Source organism: Rhinolophus hipposideros, assembly GCF_964194185.1.
Source record: "Rhinolophus hipposideros genome assembly, chromosome: 11".
Taxonomy (NCBI): Eukaryota; Metazoa; Chordata; class Mammalia; order Chiroptera; family Rhinolophidae; genus Rhinolophus; species Rhinolophus hipposideros.
The window spans coordinates 33,768,454-33,792,056 of NC_138057.1; the positions used below are offsets into that span (position 1 = coordinate 33,768,454).

At 38.7% G+C, this 23,603-nt stretch overlaps 1 protein-coding gene across 13 annotated transcripts in view; it reads right to left on the reverse strand.

The window, feature by feature from the left end:
* SMARCA2 (SWI/SNF related BAF chromatin remodeling complex subunit ATPase 2) overlaps positions 1–23,603 on the reverse strand; it is a 163,698-nt gene that overhangs the window by 134,571 nt on the left and 5,524 nt on the right. For 11 of the 13 annotated variants that reach the window (XM_081066797.1, XM_081066790.1, XM_081066798.1 and 8 more), the window contains exons 2-4: positions 14,468–14,728; positions 11,268–11,397; positions 4,890–5,273 (exon numbers count right to left, since the gene is read on the reverse strand). In XM_081066797.1, coding sequence (XP_080922923.1) covers positions 4,890–5,273; positions 11,268–11,397; positions 14,468–14,692 — 739 coding nt within the window. In that variant the 5' untranslated portion in view covers positions 14,693–14,728. Of the gene's footprint in view, positions 1–4,889; positions 5,274–11,267; positions 11,398–14,467; positions 14,729–19,745; positions 19,896–23,603 lie in introns of all 13 variants that reach the window. The other 2 variants (XM_081066799.1, XM_081066803.1) reach the window with 1 other exon arrangement.

Consider the following 23,603-nt stretch of genomic DNA (forward strand, 5'->3'; position numbering starts at 1 on the left):
ATCGCATGAGCAGATGTTAAAACCTCTCACAAGCATTTTCCAAAGTATTTTCTATATATTTTTCCAAGAAAAATTAAAATTATTAAATAGTAACAAAAATAAGTCTGTATACTTCAGAGTAACTTAATAATTAACCATACAAAGACATACATTATGAAAAATTAAACACATTTATTTAATTTCCAGCAAACACCATTTAGAAATGGGCTTAAATGACAATACAAGGATGGCTATAAGCAAACATTTGACATGTGAAGAACTAGAACAAATTGCTTAGGAAACTTGCGTGCGTGCGTGCGTGCGTGCGTGTGTGTGTGTGTGTGTGTGTGTGTGGTGTTACCGTTGTTCTTTTTTCTCCTTCTGAAATTAAGTAAAACTTTCCCAAAGATGTAGAGCTAGGTAAAACTTCTTAAAGTAATCTGTAGCCCTGGTTCTGGGGTTGATGAAAAATTCTTAAGGTAAAAATACTTATTTTTATTTTTTATTCTATTCATTATAGATGTGCTGTCATAATAAAGACATTCTTTTTAGTTAAGTACATTCCAATTATTTCTGAATGGGCGGTCTTTTACATAATTTTTAGCTTTTCATAATATTTTATATTTAGAGTTTCTTTCATCCATATATAAGAAACCAATTTCTAAACATTAAATCTCAGGATTAAGAATGGGATAAATTATTAAGGGGCATTTTAGAATATTTTTTTCCCTAAATTTCTTTAAAACAGTAGATTTTTTGTTTGGGTTGCTTTAGTTTTGATCCAGCCAAAAGAGAGGAAATAGAGATTTCTAATATTTCTTTTAATTCTCTGCGATTCTATGAATCTCTTTAATAAGTTCAAGAAACTGTAGAATTAAATATGTTTGAAGACTTGGTATAAGCATACTAAATAATGAATTTAGTACATTTAAGCCTTCTAAAAAAATCACCACCTTTAATAAAAAGAAAATCAGGGTCTTACTGAGAAGATATCATAATAATTACTTTAAATTCAATTCTCAAAGTGTTTTTCCTCCTTTCAAAGTTAAAATAGTTCATCAACAAAAGCCACAACAGGGTGGCTGGTTGGCTCAATGGTTAGAGCGCAGTACTCATAATACCAAGGTCGCCAGTTCAATTCCCACATGGGCCAGTGAACTGCGCCCTCCACAACTAGATTGAAAACGACTTGACTTGGAGCTGATGGGTCCTGGAAAAACACACTGCTCCTCAACGTGCTCCAATAAAAAAATTTTTAAAAAAATTTAAAAAAATTTTTTAAAAAAGCCACAACAGTGCAATAGTCTTACACATTTCAGTTATTCAAGGCACTTTTCTTCTTTAGCATTACAGCCTGTAAATACTTATGCAGAAGCCTATGATGACTCCTTGAGGTATTTTTAAGTGACTATTTTTAAAACCTCATTTAATCAAAAAAAAAAAAAAAAAAAAAAAAAAGGGCATCCAGAGCATGTCTGTCTGATACCCCTGGTTCATTTTCAGTCATTTTCAGCCTATGACTCCAAACTACAGCTGATACATACATGGCTGGCCTTCTTTAACTGATAACTGTCAAGATATCCTTATCTGGTTGAATGATCCTTAAACTTGAGAAGCAGAGAGAGATGCAAACATAAACTTATATATTCAAATCTCCCATTTAAAAAGTACTACAACTTGCCACGCGTTAAACAGGCACATGTAAGGCACCCGGCACCAAAAGACCTGGTAAGTAAGGTTCACCTCAGCTCTGTCACTGCTGGTTGTGTGAGCCTGAGCAAGTGACTCAATCCCATGTGCCTCAGTGTTCTCATCTGCAGAATGGCAATAATAATAGCACCCACCTCACAGGGTGGGTAGTGAGGATTCAATGAGACAATGTGACCATGCGCTAAACCCTCAGCTCTTGTCATTTTTACTGCCACCAAGGACATGAAGGTAGAGAAACCTAATTTAATTGCTTAGCTTTACAGAAAGACTCCATGGCAAAAAAAAAAAAAAAAAAAAAGGCTTTTAGGAAATTTGGTACTGTATCAGATGGAAACTTTGGGAGTCCTCCTTTCTACAGCAGACTTCGAAATGTTTCTACAGTTTAATACAACTCAGCACAAATACTCCGATAACTTGGCTTGCCATGTGCTTCCTGTGAATCTGCTATTAGCGTCACAAGCAAACTCCTTTACTAACTAAACACCACAAGTTCATTTACTGCGTGGGTCTATTTTCTACTCCCTCCAACAGATTATATAAAAACTTCTATTTACTGGGGCTGGGGAACTGAACACAGCCTGCTGCAATTAGACATGCCCAGTATGTCACTACCTATCCTTTAGGTTTTATGCCTGTCCCTCAGGCGGCTTTTAAGAGTTGAGTTGCCCAACTGGATTTGCTCTCTATTGACAGAAATCACCCCTACAACAGACACTTTTGGTCTGCTAAATGATTAAGACCTCTCCTTGGTATCTTCAAATGGAAGACAAATTACATTCTTTAGCTTATCTCCTATTCCCTCTCCAATGTAAACAATTGTCAGAGGTACAAAATGTGTCTGCTTTCCCTTCAGGCTTCACTTTAGAAGTCAAGGGAGAAGTAAGCCCTGACACTCCTGAGGGGCATCCCAGGGCAGCTAAGAGAGGAGGGGGTCTTTACCAGATACACCCTTATGCTTCATTTTAAGAAACAGGGAAATAAACTCATTAAAATACCTAAATCTCCCATGAACAGAATTTCTGTGCATTCAATTTCCAACTTGCCTAGGACACAAGATGTTTATGCAAATACCAATTCTGTGCATTCAACGAAGATTTAAGTGGTTTCCACAGGTTGAAAACTAAACCTAATAAAGTGTATTTAAATTGAACATACCAAGAAACTTTAGATTACTAAAAAAAGTAGGATAAACAGGAGAAGGACAAGCACTGAAAAAAAATTAACAATGAAACTTTTACTTTCTACCATAAGGTCTTTTCTGCCCCCCACAAAACCCCCAAACCTTTTTCAGTTCCTATTTTTAATGTTGCTTTAGTCTCTAAAAGGAAAAATGAATCAAAATGAAAAGGAAAATGGTAGGTTATATCTGAGTGGAGCCCAGAGCATGCAAGGACTGAAGAGTTATTTGTTCGTTGTGCAATTCCTCCAGTCAAACTGTAATTCTCTGGTGGTATCTAAGATGATGTCAATTCTGGTGATTTATAACTTTGAAGTAGATTTGAGCAGACCACCCCAGCCAAAAAGACTCTCTTCACACATGAATAACACTAGAAAATGGGACAAAAGAAAAATGAAATCACAGCTATCTCTAGATAAGTGGACATACTTATACTTATTTTTGTCCTGAAATACTAGTGGAGGTATTTATAAGCAATTACACTTTTTATTTAAAAAGGGGGCGGGGGAGGAACAGAAACAATAAGAATAAAAGGTAGTATTAACTTAAAAAAAATGTTTTGCCTTATTTTGACTTGTCCTAAAAGCCAATTCAAATAAATATCTTTGTCAAATAAGGTTGTCATCTCCCTATGAAACCTGAGATTTGGGGAAAAGTTCAGCAGTGCCGTCAGATGCGACCTCCTTCCCAGGGGCAGGGATGGGTCTGCTCTATTTGAAGGAGGTATCTTCTTTCCTCCTTCTTCCGTGGCCTCCTTGCCCACTTTGTCATAAAACACTATCTGCCCAAATATTTTCATTTCTAATGAAGCTTGACTCCTGGAAATACAAAAGACATGAGTAGGGAGTAATAAAACAAATTTCCCCCAAATGACAGGGGCCTGGTAAGGAAAGACAGAGGCACTGGAGCTGGGTTAAAAAAAAAAAAAAAAATGGAGCCCTTTCTTCTGGAAATGAGCCAGAGAATGCACAGGATTGTGTTTATTAGGATGTGAAGTATTTGTTATGTACAAGTGTCCAGATAACTGAAACTTCATACTTTAACCTACCCAGAGAAAACAACATCCATGGAAGGTCATCCTACAAGCCCCCTGCACCTCTGAATCCTATCAGTGGGATCCAGCCAGAAGGCCATACAAGGACTATCTCGTCTCCACCCAGGACATAATGCCACAGCTTCAGATTTGATGCCAGGGTATGTAAAAAGTAGGCCACGTGGATTCCGTTACTCTATTTATTATGAACAAACGTCATCAGTGCCTATATCGTGCCGTGAGTGCCTCTTATGATAACGATAATTTAAAAAACTGATTCCACATGAGAAATCTACTTTATACTCTTATGTTAGAAACAGGTATTCTGTCCTCGGTGAACTGGGAAGCAACTTCCTTCTGAATGATGAGAATCAGGTACCTGACCCTGCCTCCTTTCCCGACTGCCAGGAAACCTGAGTTATGTTGGAAGCTCAGATGCAGCAACCAGAACTCTGGTAGCCCCGACAAGCCTGACCTCGATTTCTATTTCCCTTTGCTTCTGATTTTCGACTTCATAATTAGTTCACTCCAGGTATGTTTCTTGGAAGCCTCCCCGAATGCTTTTCACAACAAAATGGGGTAGAAATGAATAAATCAACAAACAGAATGGCTTGAGGAGGGCAAGCCAATTCGAGGAGTGCGTTTTGGCGATGGAATGCGCTGGGTTGCAGGGGGTGTGTGGATGGGCTTCCCACAAACCTTGAAACTCTTGAAAGGGAATGCAAAATCATGGGGGATAGTGCTTTATACCTAGGTCTGCAGCACGCACCAGAGTCCCCAAAGGTTAAAAAGCACTGCTCCAGGATTCTGTAGCAAAAAAGACTAGGAATCTCGGCCAACTGAGTGAAGGCAGATAAGGGAGCCAGCGAGGTACAACAAAAGGCCAAGTCAGCCCTGGGCTTATACCAACCCCGTGCTTCTGCGCAGTGAGCAGTCTTTCTCATCCAAGCTGGACCATCACATTACTCATCTGGTTGCATATTAACCTACCAGATGGTCTGCTGAAGCTACCAAGGGTCTGCGGCGGCTGCGGCGGCTGGGGCTGCGGTTGTGTCTGTTGCGGCGGTGGCTGCTGCTGCTGCATGCCAGGCAATGTCCTTTTCCCCTGGACTGCAAGCTGCAGTGTTTCAGGGAGGTGCTGGCCCCGGGCCAGCATTTTGTAAGCTAAAATCTGAGCTCGCAGCTGATGCAGCTGGACAGGACTAAAAGGCGAGGGACCTCTGTTGGGCTGGTTCATCGCCTGCGGATCGCCCTGGATCAGGGGCCCTGGTTGGTTCGGCGGCATCTGGGGCGGGGTCGGGCCGCCTCCCGATGACAGAGGGCTGGAGATATGCTCTGCAGCTCCCAAGGGAGATGGGTGCGGTGACATATAGCCTACGAGAAAACAGAAAAGGAGATCACAGGCTGCTCCTGATGACCCTGGAACAGAAGCATTCCTGAAGGTTTTGATAATTTTCTACAACAGCACTGTCTGATAGAAATTTAAAGTATATAAAATGTAATAATTGTTTAATTACATATAATGTAAAAACGGCATGTATCAACTGCACATATACAATTTAAAATTTTCTAGTAGCCACATTAAAAAGTAAAAGAAACACAAAACGAATGTTAATATTTAGTTTAAATCAAAACACCCAAAAATATTATCAATGAAAATAAAAAATGATTAAAGAGATTTTTTACATTCTTTTTTTTTTCATGCTAAGTTACAGCCATCTCAATTTGGACTAGCCACATTTCAAGTGCTCAATAGCCACATAAGTCCTAGAAGCTAAATTGTTAGTGGCTGTTACACTAGGACACCTAAAAGGAAGGCACCAGGGGTCAGTATTACACATGAACAGTAGCTCCAACCTGGAGAACAAAACCTTAAGGTGTCTACTATATCACAATGTGAAATGAAGCGTCTCTTATGGGGATAACAAATAGTATTTGGTTTATTACTATGCACATTATGAATAACTTGCAGTTATTGAGGGTCTCCACTGTTGTAGGCCGTATGCATGGCACTGTACACACTATCTTCATTGAGTTCTCTCCCTGGAAACAGAGCCTGATGGAAGGATTAAGTGCAGGTGATTTATACGGAAGGTGTAGGGACACTGGCAGGGGATGGAAAGGTAATACAAGGAAGGGAAGGCAGCCAATAAGGGGCGTGTTCTTAACCCAGCTGCTGCAGTGGGCGCCTGAAGATTAATCTTATGCAGAAGCTTTGCAATAGAAGGTAAGTAACTTGCCTCCAAATTATCCTAGGGAAGGGGTGAAGAAGCTGAGGTATGTACACTCTAGGGACCATCAGTCACTGCTTATGTCACTGGCTATAACTCTGGGATAATTAGTTCCCAGGGACTTTTCCATGTGTGGGTAAGTTGGACATAAACAGACTGAAGGCAAGACGGTGGCCTAGCCAGTGGATATCAGGCTGGTGGGAGTACAGAAATGGTAAGGAGAATTAAACAGATATGAATGGAGCATACATTATTTCTTTAATCCTCAACATCCCAGAACACACACACACACACACACACACACACACACACACACACACACACACACATATATGGTCACCTTATGTTTTTAAAATGAGAAGATTGAGACTCAGAGAGTAAGTGAGTAATCCAAGGTCATGCCATTAGATCTTGGCAGCTCTCGAATTCAAGCCAAGCTTCAGCTGATTCCAGTGAGTATATTATCTCCATGGTCTAATATTAATTTGGTTTTACAAAAATACCAATATTAATTTTGGTTTTAAGTTGAAGACTGAGAAGTTTCAAAAGTCTTCTAGAACATTATGACACTACATAAAAATGAGAGTAATTTGTTGGGCTATAAGACATCTCAAGGGGAAATTTAAAAGTACTTTTCTTGGGGAAAAGAAGTCAGAATGCACAAAAATGTCAAGGAACTAATTTCAGGAGATGAACTGTACAGCCTGGCCAAAGAATTCCTGGAAAAACATCTGACTGAATGTTGTTGGAGGGAGATGGAAGATGAAGGAGAGAATCAAGTGTCCTACTGCAATACAAAAGGTTGCCTTGAATTCAAACTAAGTGCTAATTAATGAAGTCAAAGGTGTCCTGAGACACAATATACAATATTAGATGAAAGCTCTTTGCCCTTTAATAAACGTATTTGCATCACAATTATCATAAAGGTGCTCACGCAGGTGTTTATTAGACATCTGCCGTGTGTTTCAACCTATGTCAAATTTGAGCTGAAACAGCTCAGTGCATCATCTATGTGGAAACAGAGACCTGAGACTAGGCAACCACCACTGACTGGCGACTCACCATCACCATTCACAAGACTACAGAAAATAAAGGATACTGTTACTTTTGTCTCAAATTGCCATTTGGAAAAGGAAACAAATTTAGATCGATCCCCTAAGATAAGAGTAGGTTTTTGTTCTATCAGCTGGTGAGAAGTAGAACCCCATTCAGAGAAATCCTGTCCTGAAGAGAAATGGAAGAACTACTCTCTTCGCCAAATCTCTATTCCATAATGGAGCACAAAACCATGCAGCAATTAGTCATGTGAATTAGCCAAGAAAATGCCCCTGAAATCAGCCTGCAGGACTAGCAGAAATTTAATCCCAGTATATTGTTATTTATAAAGAGAATATCAATAATATACACCTAACATCATCATTAACATTCAACATTCTTCCTTTTCCTTCTTAATGAGGCTTACATTTGCCCTTTAATTGTAATGTCGGTGCAAAATGGCAGTTTGTTCATTATGAAAGCAACTTCCTGCCACCTTTTTGGCCAACCCGGCACCTATCACAAGGAGAAAAACTTCCTACCAAAGCTAATGACATTTTCTTAGTAGAACAGATATAACCAGGTGTTAAAATGGGTCACATGTCTCTTGCCTTCTGGTCTCTCCTACCTGAAGGTCACCAATTATAGCTTACTCATGATAAATCATAGGATGCCTAATATAATAAACCAACCCGTTAGACAATCCAGTCTAGACTTAACTACATAACACTGTTTATCAAATCACTCCTCTAAACTATGAACTATGTGGCCAGGCAAAGTTATGAAAGTGAGACAGTTACATTACACACAATAATTAACTTTATCTCACATTCCCTAAGAAAGAAAGAGTGGAATAAAAAAAAATGTTTTCCAAAATTAATCAATAAACAAACTTTTATCTCACATGTAATAAGAAAGTGAGGGTGGGAAAAATTGTTTTCTAGAATTTATAGGGGATGTTAATAGAATTATTCTATCACAGTATGATATTAAAAATGTGACTGTCTCAGCTGGAGAGTTTTTTTTTTTTGGATGAATAGCATTCTATAAAACTTCAGGAAAAACAGAATCTAAATGATGAAACAACAGAGCATATTTTGGTAATTATCTTTAGTTGAGAAAAGAGTACAGGAACTGTCTGAGAGTGGATATGCATTTGTCTGAAGGGTGACAGGGTTGAAACAGAATCTGCTCTTTTTGAAATCTGGTTTGATTTGCTCATTCAAAAATAGTCAAAAAGTGGCAGTTTTCCTTCCCGAGTCAAGGGCTATTATCTCCCCACTTTCACCTGGCCTCAGAGAGAAGCAATCACCTCTCTCCTTTTAATAATCTTGAACCAACTGCCAATTTTATATGAATTTTCTCTTCATACATACACACATTCATACATACACACAAACATTAAATATTACATAACTTGCTTTTTAAGGCTTTTTTCTTTTTTTTTTACTGAACAGACTAAAAATAAATAATGTTATCATTGGGACCATAAGGTACACAGTTCAGTATTTGTTGAAGGAAATGGTTTTGCTTCTCAACCAATACCTTAAAATAACCCAATAGGTTGCTAGGTAGTTAAAGCTGGCAGCTTTCCAATCAATACCACACCTCTCCGTACCTGTGTTTATAAATGGCTTTTACAGTAGTATTTTTAAAGATACACACTATTACAGAGTCTAAATTCTTTTTAAATTATATAGAATACGACTGCATTATATCAATAGTACTTTGTCAAAAATACACTTTTAAATAACTTATTACCCAGCCTACAACACACCTGGACATTTTAGAGAAAAATATTACATGCTAATTCTGATTCCATTTAATGCAGACCTCTGTATTTCAAAGTAATTATAATTTACTGAAATTATATAAAAATTAAGATCTATTTAAAATTTTTAACTTTTGAATGCATAAGCTCGTTTTTCTACCTAATTGAACAAAATTTACTAAGTATCTATACTAAATATCTATCTAGCTATGTACTAGATGTTGCGCCAAGTGTTGGAGAATTTTGCAGATCCAAGTTTCTTGGAGATTCCAAGAAAAATCATCATTCTTAAAATGAAGAAAGGAACCAAGCAATGAGAGAAATTCAAAGAATCATAAATGTAAAAATGCTCAATTATAATTCATGCATTTAATGTGTTTTGTTTTGGAGTTTTCCTACGGACCCACGATTAGAAGTACTGCAAAGCCAGGAGCAGCTAGAGCTAGTAACTGGCTTTGAGAATCACTTAATGTAACTTACCTACACCTCCCAGGTATTAAAAATGAGATCTATATTAACTGCATGAACACACCTGGCTCCTTAGAATTTAAATGATAAACCTGGAAATGTTGCCTTAGTTCACTCTCAACACTGAATGGGTCAAAGTTTTTCTTCCTAGACTGCAAAAGTTCCAAGATTTCAGGCTGCTTTTCTGACAGGGTCAAGATTTCATGAGTCATCTGCAACAGTTATGCCTACCTGTCATCAAAATTCAGATCAGAGTCTGGGATACTCGAAATCTGTTTGAACATTAGTAAAGACGTACTTCTATGCCTCCATGACATGCACATATACCGTGTTTCCCCGAAAATAAGACCTAGCCGGACAATCAGCTCTAATGCGTCTTTTGGAGCAAAACTTAATATAAGACCGGGTCTTATAAAACTTAATGTAAGACCGGGAAACAGAGTGTGTGTGTGTGTGTGTGTGTATACACACACACACACATACATATATACATATATATACATACATATATATATATATATATATATATACACATATACACACACACATACATATATATTTTAACTGAATACATTTTTCTAAATCCTCAGTCAAAAATCTTCTCCCAGATGGATGAATGTCTGATCATGGATGAAAAACAAAACTCATACCTTAAATTACAAAGGAGTATACACAGCAATACATGAACTTTCAATTAGAATATCAAAATATTAGGGTTAATTAGTGCTAGGTTATCGCATGGCCTTTGCATGTTGAAATAACCATACGATTATTTTGAAAACAAGTTACATTGTATTCAAAAGACTTTGAGATACCTTTAATATGCCCCCAACAGTGAAGGATGAAGGCACCAAGGAGAAGAGAAATATATCATATAATGAGTTGGCCATTATTGTAGGTTGAATTGTGTGTCTACAGAGCATGTTGAAACCCTAACCCCCAGTACCTGTGAATGTGACCTTATTTGGAAATAGGATCTTTACAGATGTAATCAAGTTAAGGTGAGGTCATAGCGCATTAGGGTAGGCCCTAATCCAATGACTGACTTCCTTGTAAGAACAGGGAAATCTGGACACAACACAGACACACAGGAAAAATGTCATGTGGAGACCAAGACAGAGATAGGAGTGATAGATCTACAAGCTAAGGAATTCCTCGGATTGCTGGCAATCACCAGGAGCTAGGAAGAGTCAAAGAAGAATTCTTCGCTAGAGCCTTCAGAGAGCACAGCCCTGCTGATACCATGATTTCAGACTTCTGGCCTCCAGACCTGTGAGAGAATAATTTTCTGCTCTTTTAAGCCTATGATTTGTGGTAATTGGTTACAGCAGCCCTAGAGGACTAATACAGCCAGCAATGACGGGTAATTCCACTGCCAGAAAAAGCCACCTTACAGACAATGTATTAGCATGCAATTGGGGACAAAGGTGGCTCGTCTTACCTGCACATCTACATTGTTGTTGGGGGGCAGACCAGGATTCTCCGCCTGGCCCTGTCACATGTTGTGCCAACTTAGGAAAACAAGGTAAATTCTCTGAGCGTTAGCTTCCCCAACTATAAAACTGGGGTAATATAATTTACCTTCCAAGAGCATGGTGACGATTCTGCATGAAGTACATGAAGCACTTTGCAGAGTGCATGGACTCGTGGAAGCTAATAAAAAGTGGATTTTTGTTAACGAAATTGACTTTGTAAATCCTGAAGTTGTGTTGGTGGAGGCTGGGAGACATTTGTATAGGGAAAAGAAACCTGCTGGATTCAATCTTCCTTAGACATGTTCTTTGGCAGTCATAATTAAACTAACCAACAGAAAGGATGAAGACTATGGTATAGAGCCCAAATCCGGTATTTCGTATTACAGACCTTGGCTGTGTTGATCCATTGGACTCTGGGGAGGGCCCATTCCTGGGTGAGGTGGCCGCATTCCGGTGCCTTTCATGGCTCCACAATGGATATCTTCTACAATCCCCTTGTCGTGCATACCATCAATGGGCTGAAACATTTAACAGACATCAGTCACGTACTTCTTTAAGGTACAGTATTTCTACTTGGAGTTTTAAGATCCCTCCCCAAAGACTTCAAAATTGAGGCACAATCATCTATATGACAGTCACATATTTTCACACCTACATCACATATGTTATTATATATGACATATATTTTATAGGTAGGGAAAAAATTTTAAAAGATTATACCAATAGGATCAGCAAAACTATCTGTAAGTCAGAAGTTAAGGCTGTAAACAATAGAATTTTTTTGGGGGGGAATGTCAAAACCTGAAAATGAAAAGAAAAGCCTGTTCCCAAAGTATACAAAGATAAACTGTGCTGTCCTAACCTTTGCAGTAAGTCCTAAAATCTGCTGTATGTTGAAGTTAGTCCAAAGTCTGAAGGAAGACTATTTGAAATGTCTGCAATGACTACTTTTTGGTTAATTTTTTGGTCATCAGAAAGAACCATGGAAAGTTTAAAAGTTGAAACCAGAAAGTTCCACGGCAATTGGGAAAAGACAAACAGACATGGTAGAGAAGTGAATGGGGGTGATCACTGGAGAGAAGAAGTGTGAAATAGATGTATATACTACAATGAGAGGAAGACCAAAAAAAGTTAAAGGCACAGTGTGGGAAAAAATTAAGAACACCGGGTCTGGAGACAGGACTAGAGAGAGGCCTGGTACCTAACAGACACACAATAAATAGCAATTGAATTGACCTTAATCCAATCCAGAATTGGGCAACGGAGCATGTGTTTGAAAAAAGAAAAATCTATTCCTCCCCAAACTGGGATAGCAATTTTCAAAACAGCCTGAAAGGAATATTTCCAGGAGTTTATAGAAACCAAATGACTTTAAGCAAGAAAGCATGAGTGTTAGCATTTTTGGAGAAAGGAAAGTTCATTTCTGCAGAGTCAAAAGCATACGCTTGAAAAGAGGAAAAATTTACCATAAAGAGGATGTTCAGAAGAAAAATGGGAAGAATTTGGTATAAAGAGTGTCTCTGAGTCTGTTGAACAGTAATAATGGAGATGAAATCAAAGCCACACAGCAGATGTATTTAGGCCACTTGTTTATTTCCAGTTAACGTTGAAAAGCAAAAAGCTGAAGCTCAGAGGGAGCAGGAGGAGAAAGACAAGGAATAAATCTGCCTATAAAAAGAATCTAAGAAAGTGAAGGCATCTGGTCAGCAGGTGTGAACTTGGGCACTTAACCATGTCCTCACGCAGGGAATTATCTGAGAGGCTGGGGGTTCAGGCAAAGCAGGATGTCAAAAATTACAAAACTGGCAGAATGAGAGCAAAACAAAAAACAAAATAACAGCATTGATGGGGGTAGAGAATATGAGAAAATGGTAACAAAACAGAAGGGATCAGAAGAGATAATTATCAATAAAAATAATCCAGTGCAAAAAATGTAGTGCTAACCCAACACTCACTCATATACTTAACTTTTAAAAGCTTAAACAATAATAAAGGTTAACTGAGTATTTCCTTCAAATTGTACCTTTAATTTTGGAGGTGAGACATCCTTAACCTCTTCTGAAATTATTAAACTTGGACTAAGGTTTATAAGTGACAGATCAGATCTATAATATAGTTCCCAAATTAATATAATATGAGCACAAGACAATTTAATGACTTCAGTATGTCTGTATGTTCAATATATCTGCTAAAAAATATGACATGGAAAACAAGCAGCTTTATTTCTTCAGATACTTGACAAGCTAAAAAAAAGAGGGAGAAAACTTGGGGATATTATAGGGAAACCCAGGATATATTTGTAAATGAATAGAGGACGTTTCAGAGTAATCAATAGTGACAGTATGATTCTATTATGGTAACAGTTATTTAAAAATCACACCTGTATATATATATATCCCTGTGCTTACATAGTATTTTTACTAAACATGGAGTTAAGTAAGGTATGAAAAGCATGTACAATGAGCTGTTACCTGGGGTGAAGCCAGGATTAACCGTTCCCTTTATTTATCTCAGCATGGTTTTACTTTTCAAAATAAGCATATATTACTTTCCTGATTTGAAAATCATCAAATAACAAAATTTGTAAAAAAGAAGATGTTCTCTTCTGAACTATAATGCCTTACCTTAAAATTAACCTACAGTCCTACACAATTAGAGGAAAGACTTGCTCATTTTTGTAGTTATCTTTGTGTTTTAAACCAGTATCTTCCACGGTTTGCCAACATCAAGAGAAATCCCGTCACCCTACACACCTGTGACGTTGTCCAAAAGGGATGTAAAACCTCTGCCTCATCAGGCACAACCTTCAGGTAATATGCAACAGCCACACAGAATTTCTTTGGCTTTTGCTAACTTTCAGAGCAAATTGTCACAGAGGTTCTTGTTTACTTTCTCAAAAGGCTGTTCTCTCTTCTTCGCATCTCCTGAGAAGGCATCATGCTAAAATCGTAGCAATGTCATCATCCCCACAGCAACAATCCAAGTCTCATAAATAGAGGACTATAACCTTAGTCCAGAAACAAACAACTGGACCTGGGCTCTGCTAAATCAGACCTCTCTTCCAAAAGCAGAATAAAGCCACTTCCCAGGGAGAAAGCAAAGTGTATTTTAGGGGTTCTCTAAAAAATTATTTCAAATCTTTAGGAAAGGACTCATTTTTCTCTTACTCTCTGGGATCTAATTTTTTAAATAAATACCAACACTTTTAACGAAGAACAATTTTCAATATGTTCATTCACGGATGATGTAAGTTACTTAATACATATAGTCCGGGAAAAAAAATAATCAAGACACGCACTAACATACTTACTCACCAAGCCAAAATACCTGCAACCCACAAACCACAGAATTTAACTGAACTGCATATTCTATCCAGTATTTTTAAAAGGCCAAGATCTGCTCTTCCTGACTAATACATCTGTGACAATAAAAGAGCCTCAGGATGTATGTTTTTAATCATATTCAAGATAAGACAAAGACCTAGCTTCTCTCGTTGAAAAGAGTAGAAAACAGAGGGGCAGGGGTTATCAGGGATAGGAGCCATCGAAGCCTCAGAAGACAAGACTAAAGAGGAGAACAAACTCTTACCTTATGCATTTGATGCATGCCTTCCTGTGGGAAGTCGGCGGGTCCCATTGTAGGCATAGGATGCGAGACACTTGGAGGTCCAGGGCTTGGCCCCATCATACTGTGGACAGAACCTGGGGATGGCCCAGGTCCTGGACTAGGTCCGAGAATTGGTCCAGGAGAGGGTCCTGGACCTGGGGAAGGCCCTGGGTGGGGCATGGCGCCAGGGTCTGTGGGCGTGGACATCTACTTCTCCTGTCTCTGCCAGTCGGTACAACGATACTGAGTTGAAAAGAAGAAAAGAGAAAGGAATGTTTTAAACATGATGTTAAGATCAGAATAAAACAGTTGTTAGTATTTGATGGTGCCATTTCTACAACAAACATCAAACAGAACTGCCCTGTCTGGTCCAGATGTTTGAGTGTGATATATATCCATCTGCCCTAGTCTTTATGAAGACCACTTGTTTAAAAGAAAAAAACACTCTAAATGATTCCCCAGAAAGATATAAATCATCTAAGCTACAAAAAAAGACTCACTGGAGAAACTCAAATTTAACACATAAGCAGAATTCTAAACAAGTTCGAAATTTATTACTAAAGTCAACAGATGCTCTCCAATACTTACTGGCTTGGGCACCTTACAAGTCATTAACCCTCAAAACCATTAAAATACAAAACCCCGAACAAAGTATCCAAACAAGACCCATTTTCATAAGTAAATGGACATTCAAAGCTTCACAGAAAATTCCGGATTGTTAAGGGGCTTGGGGGAAGTATAGCTTCATAAATTAATAATAAAAAAGAATTCGTGATTATGGGAATAACAAAGGTTATGGGAATCAGACAAATATGGGTTCAAATACCCATATTATATAATTACTAGCTGAGAGTAAAATACAACAACATACATGTTAAAACGCAGCTTTCTGCCTGGCACAACAAGCAGGCATTTATTATTATTATTATTATTATTATTGTAAAATTGGTATACATATTATATAAATTCCAGGTATTCAACATTATAGATATTTGTATACACTACATAGTGTTTACCATTGTAAGTCTAGTCACCACCCATCACCATACAATTGATCCCCTGCACCCATTTTGCACTCCCCCAGCCCCTCCCTTTTGGTAATAACCACGAATCTGTTCATTGTATCTATGAGTTTTTGTTTTATTTTCTTTGTTCATTCAGATTCCATGTCTAAGTGAAATCATTAAGTATTTGTCTTTCTCTATTTGACTTATTATACTTAGTATAATACTACCCTCAAGGTCCATCCATGTTGTCAGAAATTGCAAGACTTCCTTCCTTTTTATGGCTGAGTAATATTCCATTACAGATAGACAGAGACAGATAGACAGACAGACAGACCTTACATCATCTTTATCCATTCACCTGTCAATGGATACTTAGTTTGCTTCCATGCCTTGGCTGTGGGAAATAACGCTGCAATGAACATAGGGGTACAACATGTATGTCTTTTTGAATCTTAGTTCGCATTATTTTCCCCGCCACCTCCACTGTACCAGAAGTGATCAGAAGGATCAGTTTAAGATGTGGTCCTCCTGCCAGCTATTAACTGAAGACAACTTGGGCAGTTGAGGATTTGCCCTAGGACTCTCCGTGGTTCAACATGCCCGAAAGAAGTGACCCCTGACTTCTGGATCAGGACCCACCACAGACAAGGTATGCAAATTCCGGTTCTCCAATTTCAGGAAAGCAATATTCCATCGCCCACACCACTCCAAAACTTCTTGGCATTTCCACTGGGGAGCTCCCTCATAGGATGTATGAGTCTACATCTTGAATTATGAGCCAAAACGAGTAAGTAAGCTCTTTTCCAAATTCTGATGGAGATCAATGATCTCAGCAAGATAGCATAATGCCACTAGTGATAGTAATTGTTATATATTATGCTAACTGGAGGCACATACCTGTGTGCACACAAAAACTCTTCTGCTGTCAACTTACAAAATACTGAATAAGACTCTAAGCAATTTGCTTAACCATTACTTAGTAGCAGGGCTGGAGTTAGGGCCCAGTCACCCATAGCAGAGCTCTTTCCGCAGTGAAATGAGAGGTTAGAGGGGAAATATAAAAAACCACATTAGTTCCATTCTTAGCTACCTACTGTCTGTCACCTCTCGCTGAATCTCTAAAATGTGAAGGTCATAAAGGCAGGGTGTGGCTCTTCATTCCTGAATCCCCAGCACCTCCAATCAGCATGTAGCAAGTGCTCAAAAAAGATGTGAATGAACTGTGGACACAAGTTCAAGGGCAAACTACTAATAGAGTCGATTATTTTATAAATAAAACTTGGAGAGTAATCAGTGTCTGAGGTGTATTCACATAAAATCTTAAAAATATAGGCAAGAATTTAGGGTAGAAGTCAGACAGAGAAAGACAAATACCATATGATCTCACTTATCTGTGGAATCAAAACAAAAAAAAACAAAACAAAAAAGCAAAAGAGAAACAGACTCATAGACACAGAGAACAAACTAACGGTTGCCAAAGGTGAGGGAGGTAGGGGAATGGGTGAAAAAATGAAGGGGAATAAGAGGTACAAATAAATAAGCCACAGGGATGCAATGTACAACACAGGAAATATAGTCAATATCGTAATAACTAAACAGTTAATAGACTTACTGTGGTGATCACATTGTAAGGTACATAAATGTCACTATGTTGTACACCTAAAACTAATACAATATTATAATGCCAACTATACTTTAATAAAAAACTTACAGAAAAAGAATTTAGAGCATTCTGATACATGAATTAGAGCTAAAACAGGAAGCGATGAAAGGCTATTTTGTCGTGATTATAAGCAGGGAATCACTCAAACTGTTTTGCAGATATAAGATGGGACTAAGTGAACCGAGTTCAAGTGATTTCCAAAACAACAGGGAAGCCTCGTGGGTGAATTATAGCCTTGAATTCACTAGAGAGCCAAATGTTATTATTTATTCTTTGTGATAAACAAAGCAGGCGGAAGTAACATTTTTTTGGTGTTCTACCCCCTCACATACACACACATGTTCAGTCAGCATTTTAAATTTAGGAAGCTGACGTCAATTCAGGGGTACTACAAGTTATAATGTTCTTTCATGTATGTCAGCAAAGTAATACACCCCTTTATTTTTTAGTGAATAAAAGGAAATTACTTACTTCCTGTTATGGTTTACCTTGAAATGGGCTTCAATAGCTATTACGGTAATATACCACAACTCTGAACAATGAAGATACAAATACTTGCCTGTTAGTCCTATTTTTCATGTCTTATATTTTAACACATTATCTTGCAATAGTACTTTTTCTTGTATACAGTCCCATAAAAGTGTTCATTTTTTGTTAAAGAAAACTATGAAAAACTTCTTAAAGTGAAAAACCTATGAGAAGGGAAATGGAAAAGTATGGGCATATATGTGGAGTGTTAATACAGAAACATATCATATAGAGAACTTTTTAATAAGAGAACCTTCATAAACTTAATGAATGTGTCCATGAAATAGCATAGATTCACAAACAAGAAACTAATAATAGATCAGCAAAATAGCATAGTTTATAATAAAGGAGGAAACGTGCCCCATGCCACACAGCTAATGAATGGCATGAATCTGAACTATCATACAACTCGAATGTGATTCTTTCTGGCTTCTGAATGGGAGTCCAGAGACCTGGGTTCTGGTCTGTTCATCTCAGGGCCACCACAACTCTGGGGCCCTGGGCAAAGTGCTTCTCCTTTAGGGTCTCCAGGCTTCCTCTGGGGTTGGAATACGAGTATCTCCAGGCTCCTTCTGTCTGCCTGCCCATGACTCGGAGCAATTCGCAGACTTCCTCCAACCCTGTATGTGGTGCCATTCTTCAGAGAAGCTCCTTGGTGGAATCTGGGCTGTCCCAGGATTCGTGTCTTACTCTCATCTCCCAAGTGTACTAAAGAAGAGCGCCTCTCCAGCCTCTTACTCCTTCCTCTTCATTTCTGGTGGCAGTTGTGTTGTACAGCTTGCATACCTAACTAAACTTCCTTACAGTGTAAAGCAACTTGGGGATATAAATTACAGAGAGGGGCCAGTCTCAGGCACAAGCACATGTTATTACTGCGATTAAGGTTTCAAGTCCAGTATTGGCCAACTCAGTCTCTCCCTCAACCCTACTGGTATCCCTAGAAACTCAAACTTTCTTTCTTCTTCAGAGCACTAATGAAATGATGCAGCTGGGGTAGTAAAGGTGGCGGTAGGCCTGGTAGGAGTGGAGGCGAGGTGAGGGCTCAGATAACCTTGATAGGGCAGTGGTAAGTGTGTCCACAAGATAACACTCAAACCCTATTTTTATTTTGTGTTGGGTGAGGGAGTTTTACATTGTCATAGAAAAGAAAAACCCATTCCACGATTATGTGGCTAAATAATGAAGAAAATGTGTGTGTGTGGGGGGGGGGGAGGTATGGAAGGCAGAGTGACCTCCCCATACCTGAATTGCTAGTCTCCTAGCCTCCCCATTATGCTTCCCTGTACCTCAGACCAACACTCCCTGAGGGCCAGGCCACAGCGTTCTTAGCCAAGAATTTTTCAGCAGTACACTCTGTCTTTTTTCATCCTGATGTTCCTGCCTTTATAACTGGGGAGTGTGTTTTTAAAAATAAAAGTTCACAGCTTCCCACAACTCCAACCACCATAGACATCTTCCCTCAACCCCACTCTCTTTCCTCTTCCCTTAGCTTAAAGCCATAGCACACCCATCTGCATATTAAAAGGAGTTTAACTTCATGGAATTTTAAGGGTCACCAGTCCAACCATGACAACCATGACAAAATGTACACCTTACTGTCTTAACTGCAATCAAAGGAAACACTGAAGACCCCCACACTTCTAGCAATATGTAAACACGCCACATGTGGCTTCATAATAATTTCAGTGACTTAAGTTGAGGAGACATTTTGTCACATCTCCATTTAAATGATGCAGGCAGGAAGGGACCACGTCTCTTGCCCAAAGTCACATCTGTAAGTAGGCTTTTTATGTCAACTCCTAGCCCAATACTGCACCCATCAGCCACTGCACCCATCAGCCACAGCCACCCACCCAGCGTGGAGAGTATGCAACAATACATAGGAGTACAAAGTAGAAGATGGAGAAACAAAGATGGAAATGAGAGGTACTTTGCAAGCATTAGGATTTGGCTGTGGTAACATATTAATTTACAAAGGGACAGAGAAGTAGGTGGAGACAATATCATGAACAAAAGAGAAGGGTGATGTTTAATCAAACATCCAAGGGGCTGTTTTACTTACCTACTCCCAAATATACAGACTCTCCACTGGGCACAAAGCATGGAGGAAGTACCAAAAGGACCAGAGGGCTTAGCCCAAGGCTCTGCAAGTCTGACAGGGAAATAGGACTTATCCATAAATAGCAGTGAGAGAGAAAAACAAGGGAAGCGCCTGCAAGACAAGAGGGGGGGAGGGATAGCTAAAATGTAGCTGCAGGGCAGGAGAGATTACTTGCAGCTTGGAGCATGGAAAAAGGAGAGTTAGGGAAGGCTTCATGGAGAAGGTAGCATTTCAGTTAGGCCTTGAAATAAAAATAAACGTTTCCCAGAAACTTTGTTTTCTAGTCACAGAAAGAGTTTGAGGAAGCACCACCAACCACCTTGACTAGACAACACCTCTTAAAGAACTCTACGAAAGGTAGTAAGGAAGACGGGAAGTCTTGCATCTCCAGTAGACCTTTATTACTGCTGGATTTGCAGAAAGACTTTGGGGTACAAGTCAAAAATGGAGTATTAGATCTAAAAATTAGGCCCAGTTCACATCCCTAAGAATAACTCACTCTTATTCAAGTTATCTGGCTGTGACTAAAGAACAATAAGGCTCAGAAGATAGTTAAGAGTTTTTTTTTTGTTGTTGTTGTTTTTTAAAGAGTTCTTTTCATGTTTGTTTGCTGATTCAGAAAGTCTCTCCTGACCCCAAGGGCTTCTTGTCTCCTATGTAGCTTTCTCTACAAATTAACTGATAATTCCCTGACAAGAAGTAGCAACATCTCTAGAACTGGAACACAAATATTGCTATTCTTAAGGGGAAAGGAGCTGTAGCAATGAAGAAAAAGGAAATAAGTTTACTAGAAGTTTCTTTTTTAGAGGCCAAGGTTGCCCAGATGGTGGTGAAACATTACCAAATCCCTCGTGCTTCTTGGTCTGAGACATGCAACCTTAAATAGTGCACCATATGATTTGTGCCACGGATAAAAACCTCACTGGGCTTCAAGTTAACATTACACATTGCTGGACCAAACTCTAGAAAAGCATGGAAAACATTTTTTCTGGCGGTTATTCCTGTCAGTTTACTGTTCAAAGTCGAATATGTTTTAAAAAGTAGTTGGATGAAAAGTTTGCCCTGTTTGTTGGGCTTCTGTGAACTCTTCATCGTTCAGTCAAAGAAACAAATTAGGATGTAAGCTGCTGCCTTCACTTTTAAATAAACTGCCTTGGGACTATCCTTGCCGGGGAGTCAGACCAGACAAAGGCTCTGAGACAGGTCTGTGTAAGACAAAAGATAACAACAAACTCTGCAGGGGCTAATTAGTGCCCCATGATTCCCAGGCATGGCCTCACAGGAACCTGGCTCTCAATTATCACCCTGAAGATACCATGAGTTGCCTTCTTCTAAGAGTCCACCAGTGATACAATCGATGACCTCCTCAGTGAGGACAGCCAGTGTTTCCATAAAGGTAAAATTCTTTTAAAGAGTTCCTGGTGGCCAGATGGCTCAGTTGGTTAGAGCGAGAGCTCTCAACAAGGTTGGAGGTTCAATTCCCACATGGGATGGTGGGCTGCGCCCCACGCAACTACAGATTGAAAATGGAGGCTGGCCTTGGAACTGAACTGCGCCCTCCACAACTAGATTGAAGGCCAACAACTTGGAGCTGATGGGCCCTGGAGAAACACACTGTCCCACAATATTCCCCAATAAAATTTATTTAAAAAAAAGGGGGGGGGAGAGTGTTCATGAGAAAATCCAAAGTGCTAGAAAACCTCTCAACAAAAAAGCAACTCAGCAGAGCATCCCTCTAACGTAGGACTTATTTTCATTAGTAGTTAAAAAGGTCATCATGGATAACTATCACTTCTAAAATTCAGTTAAGCCCAAACTGCTAGGCAATAGGTCAAAACCAAACCAACAAAAGCTAGTTTCAAAGCAAGACAACCCTGCAATGTACTTACTCTCCCGTGTATAATTTACACATTAAACACGACCTTCCTAGGTTCTGTTAGGCCCCTTTGCAAGGCAACCTCATTTGGGATGCCAATAAGAATCAACGCTAGTAACGTCCTTCTCTGTCTGCTAATATAATTTTATTTATATGTTAAACATATAAGTCTGAAATACATAGTTTAAAAACTTTCCTGGGTGAGATGGCACACTTGTGACTTAGCACTAGAACTCAAACATTATATGCTGAAAGAACACCGGTTATGTGAGAGGTGGGCTTTGATATGCCCCACTTGCCCTGACTTTCATATAGTAACAAAAATTCAGGAAGGAACCCTTTAAGTTCCTTGCAATTAAAATGGATAATGGTCATTTGTGATATTAATATGCCATTTAAAAAAATCACCATGAAGCTCATTTTATCTCTGAGTTTCAAGTTCCTTATCTACAAAATAAGCATAATAATTGCTGGCTACAACCTCAATCTAGATATGAATCAAATAAAACATTACATATGAAGACACCTGGTGAGCGGATCATACAAAAAAAAATGTACATTATCCCAAGGATCCTTCTAAAGACTTCAATTCCCACACCAGACTTGAATCCATAATCTGCCAGATTAATCTAAAATATATTTTGTTCATGGATTCCCTTGCTCAAAACTTCTAAGAGACAAGCCTCTAATACCCACTGGATAAAATATTCATGCTTTAGCCTGGAAGTCAAGTTTTTCTACCATCTCCAATTTCATCTTCTGAAAATTCTACCTAACTGGAACCTTTTGTCCTGGGCAATCAGGTCAAAACTGGTATATTAGTCTTCTCACAGATTCTTCAGGCTCAGTCCCTGGGATCTCAGAACTTTCTTCTGATCTCAGATGATCCCAATCCACCCCACCCCCGCCCTCCACTGGCAGCAACCCTACCCCATCTCCAAGACCTTATCTATCCCATGTATCCAAGAGGGCTCATCCTAATCGCTCCCTGTATCACGTGGCCTGTGCAGTTTACCATTTGCTATTCATATGTCTACATGTTCAGGTACATTCCTTAAAACACATTAATTCTCATCAGTAGATCATTTATTTTTTACAGAATTATGGACTTTGCTTAACAGCATTTTAGAACATGTAGGAATACAGCACAAGAGCAAACTACAAGAGAGTTTCAAACATTTTTGAAGCTATTATGTGCCCAGTTCAAAAGCACAGGGGGAAGATGGGAGAGGGCAGGCCTCATGGATATTCAATTTCCAAGTTCGATGACTTATCTCCCAGTGGGATGGAAAAACTGGAATATACAACATCAAGTAGGTTAAAAAAATGTCTAATTACCCTAAATAAGAAAATCACAATCTAAACACAAATTGATACAGGATTTCCTTTGGACTACTATGGTATTAACCTATAAACCCACATATCCAGATCCTTTTTGGTCAGAGGGTTTCTTTCTATTTACATACTTTGAACTCCCAAATTCTAAATTCAGTTAAAAAAAAAAGAGGGGGGGTGTTATAATTACATTTAATGATTTTTAAACGTTCAATTTACTTCAACTTCTGTGCATTCTATTCATCAATTTACAAAAGGCCGTATTTTAATTAGGTCAGTTTCTAAAAAGTTTCTAAAACATTAGTGCTTGCATAGAGGTAGGTGATACACTGGTATAAGATTGGTGCTTAAGTTGATATTTATGCACCTAAAACTACAATAGAATGTTGCTATATTTTTTTAAAGATTTTAAGTCATAGAGGCATATGGCCTGATTATAACTGTCTGAATGTTCTGAAAGTCTTATATATCTAACAAGACAGCATAATTCATAGTAGGCTTGAGTTACATAATAATGTATTATAAATCCAGAAGTCTCGAAGGGTAAGGCTTATGTCAACATTTCACTCAAAACCCTGTATTCCATATTGACTCATAATTAAATGTTG